The sequence below is a fragment of the Branchiostoma floridae genome, unplaced genomic scaffold (genome assembly GCF_000003815.2).
Source record: "Branchiostoma floridae strain S238N-H82 unplaced genomic scaffold, Bfl_VNyyK Sc7u5tJ_1550, whole genome shotgun sequence".
NCBI lineage: Eukaryota > Metazoa > Chordata > Leptocardii > Amphioxiformes > Branchiostomatidae > Branchiostoma > Branchiostoma floridae.
The window spans coordinates 61,587-71,603 of NW_023365750.1; the positions used below are offsets into that span (position 1 = coordinate 61,587).

General features: G+C 36.4%; 1 protein-coding gene across 1 annotated transcript; it reads right to left on the minus strand.

Moving 5' to 3' along the window:
* Nucleotides 1-363: 363 nt before the first annotated feature.
* LOC118408059 (adhesion G-protein coupled receptor G2-like) lies at nucleotides 364-2,954 on the minus strand. The gene is made up of 5 exons (XM_035808677.1): nucleotides 2,938-2,954; nucleotides 2,401-2,663; nucleotides 1,288-1,378; nucleotides 839-963; nucleotides 364-476 (listed from the first exon to the last, which is right to left on the minus strand). The coding sequence occupies exons 1-5, from the start codon at nucleotides 2,952-2,954 to the stop codon at nucleotides 364-366; spliced, it is 609 nt and encodes a 202-aa protein (XP_035664570.1).
* Nucleotides 2,955-10,017: the final 7,063 nt, after the last annotated feature.

Genomic DNA, 10,017 nt, shown 5'->3' on the forward strand with positions numbered 1-10,017 from the left:
ACATCGATCAAAAGCGTGCGATCACAAATCAATTAAAAGATATTTGTTTAGTTTTATTTGTGCCTTTCTGTACTATGTAATACAACACTTCTCAACAAGAATGAGGTCAAAGAATGGATGTCGATGATTTTAGCTTCTGTAAAGACAATCATAACCTTTTCGGAACTAGTAAAACGGTAATTTGCATTCGCTGATACAGAAGCTGCACATCATGCTTACAACATAGATGACAAGTATTTTAAATATCAGCACGTTTATACATCATGTTTACAACATAGATGACAGATACTGTAAATATCAACACGTTTACATCATGTTTACAACATTGATGACAAATATTGAAAATGTAGTGTAAATGTCTAATCACCTAATCGTTATGAATCCAAAAATCCAGGTAAGTCCGACCAGCACCATGACAGTGATGGCTATGCGAAGCTGTTGCTTGATCGCATATTTCCTTGGATCAGCAGCTTCCCCTAGGACACATCAAATAATGATAGTACTTTCCAATTTTTGTTTATAAAAACGGACATTCTACTCCAATGGTCGGGTATATTGGCGCGAGTCTCGGTTTTAGCCATTAGCCACAAAAAAATGCGGAACTTCAACAGTTGGATTGTCCACCTGAGTGCGTCCATCAGCTATGCTCTTTCCTCAAAGCAGTATGAGGAGTATGTGCTTTTTTTAAATGATCTAAGACATGCAAGACGAACAAACTACTCAATAATGCAACTTGGCAATTGGCTATCGTTTATCAAAAATAGTATTGACGTACTAAACATGCTACCCACGATAACCATTTTATGCTGGGTGTACTTTTTTGTATATTACAACTGACCTTTAGCTCTGCCCCTACTGACCAGTTTCCTGATAACCATGATGTACACGACGGTGTTAAAAAGTAGTACCAGTCCAGCAGGCAACAGGAACCCAAAGTACAGCTGGTTACCCTGCAGCCAGCAACTAGCCAGTAACAAAACGTAGCAAACAGAATATATCTTTGACATGGTCATGGAAAACCATAATTTTTGTCAAATACATGTACAAAAGACAATCACAAGTCGTACACTTCCCATTATATGCTTTAACTATGGTTAGATTAAAAGTAATTCAATCACTATGTTGTTTCTGCTTGTTCGAATGCCGATGACTTTACTTTATCTCAGAATGTGCTAAGAGCCATGATGTGTAAAATACTATTCTGTTTGGATGAAATGCATCACGGTGTCTTTTTACCAATATATGGTAGGTGCTTTACAAAAACAACGCTAATACATCACAGCTCACAATCTGTTGCTCCTGTAGGTCTGTTGTCCTTCGGAATAGTTGCTGGGGACGTCCGCAAGCAATGTAATAATGGCAATGACCAAGGGAAGACCTAAAAGATATACAAGCCCACATTAGCGTGACTGTGTAGCTGCGAAAATAAAATCAACCATAACTTTCATTTTGACCTTTGCATGTAATACAACATTTTTCGTCCTTTAATTTAAAAAAAAATGATGCGCACAATAGAGTCCATTCCAAGACACCATGAGGGTTTTTAGGCGATATTTATAATTAGTCTGAATTATTTTGAATAAAAGAATATCTGAGCCACAATAATTAAATTATTTTTAAAAAATTGACTAAGAAAGTACTCATATATTTGAATTCCTTTGAATATTTTAGAAACATTTTGAAAGTAACTGTACAAAAATATCTTTATTTAGAATAATTGTGAAACCTCTGTGTGATTATTTCACATTTACAAAAAATGGTAAACCTCGCCAAATAGTTAAATTAGTTTATTGCCCCCATAAAAGTAAGCCCTATTGTTGTATCTGTATATTTTTAGATTTCACTGGTGGATCCTTTGTGGTGGGCCATTGTTTCATGGCACCCAACCATACTTTGCAAGGATGTGTGAATTGCTATCTTCCCAGCCCACTGAACCATTTACAAAAAATGGTAGATAATGGTAGAATGCTGTTATCATTATTTAGAAACCATTAGAAGTATCCAATTCCACACGATGAATATTCCCAACGTTTTACAGGACCAGGGAAATATTTATAAAGTTGAAACAGTGTTACAAATATTTCTGAAGTATCAAATGTCCTAGACATATAATTACAAAACTTTAAAATCAATTCTAAACAATGGCCACAAACATCCGCATGGTGTCTTGGAATGGACTCTACTAAGAAAATAATAATCCTAAAACTATCTAGAGTCCAATAAGCAATCGAAAATTCTACCTTTTTTTTAGCATCGTAATTTCCCAAGTATTTTGACTAAAACGCATTTCGTGTTCTGTAAAGATTATAAAATAAGACTAAAATAATACAGGCATCAAAATGGTACCAAATAAATGTTTAGAAGTAAAAAAAAACACAATTATAATGTTATTGTACTCACCCCATGCTAAGATGGCTGCCTTTAGGAAGAATCTAGACACATATGTGCCCAAGACTTTCACGAAGGCCAGGTACATGTTGAAGGCTTCAACTGCCATCCACAGAAATACAGCCAAAAGGAAGTAGTGCAGGAGAAATGCCACGGCAGTGCAACCGGCGGGAGAACTGGTTGCATCGATGCCTGCCAGGAAGATGATGAGAGTCGCCAGTAGTGCCACACATAGGTTAATCAGGATGCGGTGTGGTCGGGTCTGACGAAGTTGCCTGGAAACAAAAGACACGTTATTGTCATGGCAGGTACGTACTGTGAGGAAACACAGTAAAGTGTTATAACTCATGTGTAAAATCGCCAGTTCCACTTCATATACCATTTTAGTCCGGTCCCTTTTTAAAGGCATGCTAACATTACTTAACATTACCATTATATCCCAGTAACCATAGAAATATAGCTTGAGGTCTAGACCATGTAATACTAACAACAGTTTAAGTATCGTGGAAAAACAAAATTAATGCATTTCCAACACTGCAAAATGCTCACAACAGTTTTAGTACCATGTTTGCCTGTGGTAAAATTAAATACTAGCATCAGCATAAGCACAATGTGATGCTAAAACCAGCTTCATCACCACAACCTGATAACTTTAGAATTTATAATCAGGGAATGAAAACCCTAGTTCTATCAACATGCAATAATTACAATAATTCTGGCAGATCGGAAAGTTAGCGGCAATTTGATAATTATAATTATTTGTCTCAAAAGAATGTTATTCGCAGTACAATTCAAATATATTTAGAGATTACATAAAACATTTGTATCAACGTTCGCTTTTATATTATAGAAATCCATTGACAGAAGGAGCCGTATATGCAACTTACTTGAATGCCAGGTAGATAATTAGAGTGATCGCAAGGCCTGTGATGGACAGAGCAATCCCACTCTTACTGATGACGTCCAGTGCAAAGTTGTGCAGGCCTCCGGAAATGTCCTGAAATTTAACGTAATGATGTTAGACCACAATCAAACATCCTCAACTTAGATAACAATCCATCTATTAGTAACTTAAGTTGCAAGCTTTCTTTAGCAAGCATTATACATATTATAGCGGATGAACGTAACGGTTATAGTTTATCCGCTATAATTTTTTTCTCATATTAAATCTTATTTTCACAACACTACATGTTCAACACGTTATGATATTTTTTGCATAAATCTAAGAGTGATAGATCATTATATATTAGGTTTTTTCTGCCTTTACACTCCGAATCAGGCATCTCTCTAGAATCTTTAAAAACATTTTGTTAAGAGAATGGACGACTTTGCAAGGCTAGAATCAAGTCCAAATCAGTTTGTTATATCATCTTCATGCCAGCCTGAATTTTTGACGTTTTAGTTTATACGTTAATACATACATTTCTTTATTGACATACCGTTAGAACAGCAAAGTTGGTGAGATGGTTGCACTCACACACAACCCTGTTAAAATCAAGTCCAACAAAGTCACATCCTTCTGTCGACCAAGCACCTCCTCCACCGTCAACATTGAAGTCCCAAAACACACAGTTAATGTTACTAACAGTGATGTTCGTGCGATTCTGAACCTGTGAGGGGATTCAAAGCACAGAAATAAAAAAAAAAAAACTGCCCTTTGCAGCATCAATGCATGGTTTCCTTAATTTTGTTTTTCTCTATTTCAGATTCTGTACATTGTACATTGATTTCAAAGTACTTTTGTATCTGAATGGTGAATGTTACAAGGGTAAGGGCATATGCTGAATACTAAACTGGCGCAAAGATGGCAAGTATCACATATTAAAATCAAAGACTTAAAAAATCAATATAACAAAGGAAAAGAATGGATTTTTATTACTTCTGGTAAACTTTGAATCTGGTCGACTTAGTCAATGCCCCCCCCCCCCCCCCACTAGAAATTAAGAAAGGTTCTTTGGGCTTGTTTAATTCCACTTAAAATATAACAAGTAGTCTTGTTACTACCGGGCTGTAACTTTTTTTTTTCAAACTTAAAAGCCGATTGCAAAACTTTATCGCATAACGAGAATCTATGAAATAGGTGCAGACGTTTTTGATTGTTTGAAGATTTTATTGATATATTTACTTACCACCGGAAGGTATCGGGTTACTACTGGGTTGGTGAGATTGTTGAGTCGATAACCAGCAATTCTACCGGCAATTACCCGGCTGTTCACCCTGGTTTTTGATGAAGCAGTTGTCTGGTTGGACTGGAACAGCTGGCTGTTCTGGTATATGATGAAACTCACTCGAACTTCCTCATCTGTTGGATTTTAGATATAAAATTCGAAAATTCCCATTTTTCCTACAAATTATATCCAGAGTTATATTTAAAACGTATACGCTGTAAGTATAAAAACATAAATATACCGAGGACACCATTTATTGAAAATGATATTTTCGACGAGAATTATTCAGATAACTATCTAACATGAATGAAACTTGCTAATTTACTTGTAAAGTTATAAGGGTCATCGTGGATGAATGCATTTCTTCCTGATAGCGTAATTACTATTTTCGCAATCAAATGATTTTGGATGGCAATAAGACAGAGTTTTTCATCATATCTACATTTTGCATTTAAGTATGACTTTCTCTCCTTACCATTTACCTAATATCCTTAACCAATATTAAACAGCTGAACATGTAAAAACAAACAAACCAGCTGTATTTCCTTCGAAGGAAGCAAGAACTGATCCAAGATCTTCCGGCAGAGCTATGGAAGCATCCACCTCATCGTTCGGGATAAAGGACGAGTCGGAGTAGGATCTAACCAATTCATCCTCTAAGTATCCACCGCCTTCAAGTGATGCCAAGCCAATGCTGCAAAAAGGGACCAAAAAGATTTTTTTTCCTGCGGGGAGAGATATGTTCACTGTACATCTACTTCCACATCTACATCTACATGGTACTGGGCAAAATAACAGTAGGCATGGGAATTACGACGTGTTCTAAGTTGTTGATTCCTTTGATCCCGATTAGCAATGTAAACTGCCAAACGTTTGCATCGGCTGGATTCGAATGTTGAAATGCAGATAATCTGTTTTCTAAGTGGCCAACAAACTAGTACAATATATATCTGTAACTTTCCATATGACTGTTTAGGAGTTATTACCTGTTGGTTAGGTCTGCCATTCTTATCAGGAAAGTCTCCACCCCAATATTTTGTTCAATGCGTCGGAAACGGTTTGTTGCCAGATTGACACGGTCGTTGAACTTCTCGAGTGATTGTATAATTCTGCAAAAAGGAAACTCGTTTAACGTGATATTATGTCCTAAGTATAAACAAGGGTTTATGACCCATCATGAGGTGCTATTATTTATGATTGGTTACTTCAACCACCGAATGAAGGATTGAACGTAGTAAGATGGTATTATGAACCGACCAAGAATTATAGCACCATGTATACCTAAGAAAATAGATTCATTACATTGTTGTTTTATAGACATCTTTCTATTCGTAACAGCTACAAATTGATCATTTTCGTATTTCAATGTCTCAGTTTTTGTTCCTTGGTTAACGAAACCTGGCTATATAATAGAATATGTAAATTTGACCTTTTTTTAAATAATACCAGGCAATACGAAATTAAAAGCACTGGTGGACAGCAGATTATATTCCTGGATGCCATGTAATAAACTGGATAAGTATACATAAATTAGATAGCTTAGCAGGTTAAAATTATCTATTATGTAAATCATGCTTACTGATATATGATATTGTATTCAGAATTACCTTGAAGGAGCTCGGTTCCTAACTTGACTCTGATAAAGGACGTTATCATCAGCATTCATTATCTGGTCAACGGACACAACGAAGAAATAGCCAACCTGTAAGTAAAAGTAGACATAAAAAGGCACGTTGTGGATGAAAAGAAGTTTTGCTCAGATGTACATGATGGTCAAATTGAACAAAAAGCAATGTATGAGTTCCTAGCTTAAAGGTCAACTATTTTTCACTGCAAGAAAGTGGCTGATATGCAGACGGACACAGCGGATTCCAATTTGCAACAACAAACAGATGCTGACGGATCCCCCTTACCACCCCCACCCCCCCGAAAATGTTTAAAAAATCACGGATCCCACAAACATCCGCAACGCATTCCTTGGTATCAGTAACTCGCGGTTGACGCGGAATTGGTATTTATCCACCCTAACTGTCGTTAGAAGGTATTGACTTACATTCTCGTCTGCAGTGGTATTTGCTACGTTTTCCAGGACAATGGAGGCATCTGTGATGTTTTCTGCCGTAAGCACTGTCCCGTCAAATGTAAGTATTTCTAAATCTGCAGCTACTCCTACCACATTGTCTGGATTAAGAGGCACCTGGAAAATCAAGAAATAGACATTTTTTACCTACGGTACATTTTATACGAATATGAAACTTAATTCAAATTAATTCAGTTACCCACAATGAGAATATCAGATTGTTTTTCCAAACTATAGTATCATTTGCATTCTAATGAGACAAAATTGTTTAGAAAAAGGATGAGGTCGTTTAACTCTCGCTAGAAATTCAACAATGTTAAACTGACATTAAAAAAAAACACTTTGACCTAAAACACGGTAAACGGTTATATATTGTGCTGACGCTGTGTAGTCAAGAAGTAAGAAATCAACAAAATTCAGTCAGTGCAAATACCTGACGCCTATAACTAAATTTTATGCTGTTTTAGATTTCAACGATTTTAGACAAACATAGTCCGACAGACTTTGTATAATTTCACATTACCTGTGACAGTTTGGACAAGTCAAGGTCACAATCCAACAGCTCAGGACTTGCCCAGCTGACCCCAGTCTGAATACTTCCCATACAGCGTCGGACTGCCAGCGGAAAACCAACTGGAAAATAAAAGAAATTGAAACATCTAAAAACAACAAATCATATTTGGACCATATAATCCTTGACATAAAATCGAATTCACTAAATATTTTGCATCAATGGAATTTATTCTTACCACTTTTAGTGTTGTCTGCACACCTTTGAATTGAAAAGGCATGTTTGTCTCCTGAAGAGCTTGGGAATGTCAGGGTCACATTATTAGATGATGGGTCTGTGGCTGTCACTGTTTCACCGTAACACGTTGCTGTGGAAACAACAGCATATTATCCGTATTTTTAGGCTTAACAAGAGAAATGCGCATATATTGTCATACCATCCATAGAAAAGAGCAAACATGTAATTGTATACAGTTTTAGACTCATAGAGACTCCTAGATTTAGTCAGGGTAGGTAGGGATGGTTGGTTCAATTTTAGGCCGGGACTTCCGTATTACGTTCGTAACGAAAAACGAAAACAACCCTTTACGACATGTCCGAGCCGATTCGACCCTAGGATCGACCTCAGGCCCACACATCCTTTGAATTGGATCCAGATGCATATGGCCAAGCAGCAGGGTTGCTTATGCCGCTCGGCCATTGAGGCATGCTTTGAGTCTTAGTAATGCTTAGTAGCGACAGAAATGGGTATTTATCACTAGCAAGTTTTTAATTAACTAGTCCTTTTTACGAAAATAAAAACAAAAATTTCTAATCACTTCAGAAATAAGATAAAAAAGAATGATAAGGCATACTTGCACTTAGGAGTGTGACACTGTTTGGATCCACCTCAAGAGAGCTAGGTAACTGGGCAGCTGTCTTCAGGTCATCGTAGATACTATCATAGAGGTCTTTGTCTTGGAGCACTGAATCTTGGACATTTATGCTCTGGATTGCATGGACACTGTCACTTCCTGGTCTGTAAAAAATGTAATAAATAGTGGCAGAATCAAAATAATATTTGGAGAATGTGGCACTAACAATGTTAAACTGCATGAATGATATTTAGTAGGTTTTGTAGCAACGTACGGTCTATGATGTCTTATATGTATACTAATAAGTAAAATTAATGGTATAATTTTATCATTATTACCTTTTTGCCAGTCACTTGGAAAAATAAAACGTTGATCACTATCTTTTAGTGAACGGTGTTATGTATGATTCACCTACTAGTAGTTGAAAAACTTCTGCCACTGTTTTTTTTTTCTTATTCATCGAGGAACAAAGTACTACAAACGTAATAATAGAAAACTTACTTTACATCGTTTACCCTGATTGATGCCTGGCCTTGAACCCTACTCAAAGCTTGCTGATACTGAAATGCGTAAAATAACTCTAGTCAAGATCAGTATTCAATGTATAGACTTCATCACTATAGACAACACTATACAGGCTATAAAAGTATAGATACTTCTAATTTAAAAAAAAAAGTATACAAGTAAGGTAAAAGTAACTTATGATAAGGTATTGTACAAAAGTGCGCTCATTCTCGAATGTGGATCCCCATAAAATATCGAATTGAATAAGAGTAGCATTGTACGACCAGTACAAAATATAAATTGTTGTTTTTGCAGATGTAGGGGAACAGACAGAGGCTTACACCAGATAAACATAGCAGCGACCCCGACGCGACCTATAGCTAGCGCCTTGAAATTTAGACTCTTTGACATCCAGACTTTAAATGATTTGCTGCCTGTTTTGAAAGCCAAGTTTTTTTGTTTTTTTTTTTCTGAATGATATTCCAGATATAAAGTTACATATTATATTATATTACATACATCCAATTCAAATTTCAGCAAGGATGCAGTATTATGAAGTGAAATTGAGGCCTGGACAGATTAATCAAAGTCAAATGTGTCCAAATATTCAGGCTTTATCTCACAAGTATTCGGGCGCATTGCCTACTAGCAGGTTAATGCTACAAGAATAGTTATTGAGTCCTACCTACCCAGTCCACGATCACGCTACTGATATTTCGGAAAGCTGCCGAAGTTGGGTCCGTCATATCAGGGGTGAAGTTCCAGTCAGCTATTATGACACTGGAAACAAACCTCACGGTGCCTGGAAAAATCATAGGGAGCGTTTTGATTATTTTGTGTTTAAACCATATGTAATCAGTTTAATTTTGCCTTCTTGCCCATAGATATGATAAAGACACTGCCCTGCATTCCAAGTCTTTCAAACTTAGAACCGTGTTAATAGAGCAGCATGTATGGTGTGTAAAGGAAGTTTCATGAAAAAGAACACGAACCTTCTGGGAGCACAGTCACAATGCTCTCATCAGACTCCGTCTCACCATCTGAACTTGTCACAATACAATTGATGTTGTGAATACCACCCACAGCAACATACCTGTAGACAGATAGATAGCAATTCTTTTGTATGATTAACATTCAAGACCATCGATTGACGCTAAAAGTGCTAAAGATTTGATCCATCTTATTAAATGCAACTAAACCATGTACTCCCAAACATTACCTAGAAATTTTAATTGATTAAAACTACTACTGAATATAGCCCAGGGGCTTTCATTCAGTAAAGGCGCGGCCACATACGTCGTATGATTTTGAAATATGATTTTGTACGTGTATACAAGTATCTTAAACAACCTTTTGTGGAGCCAGCCAGCTGAACTTTGCCGCACACAAGCATAAAAATATAAAAAATAAAGTTTTTTTTTCATTCATACATATTTCCTAACTAATGTTTTTTAATTGCAAAATATCACACCGTGATTAAAAAATTTATACACAAACCTGAACATAGGCCCTC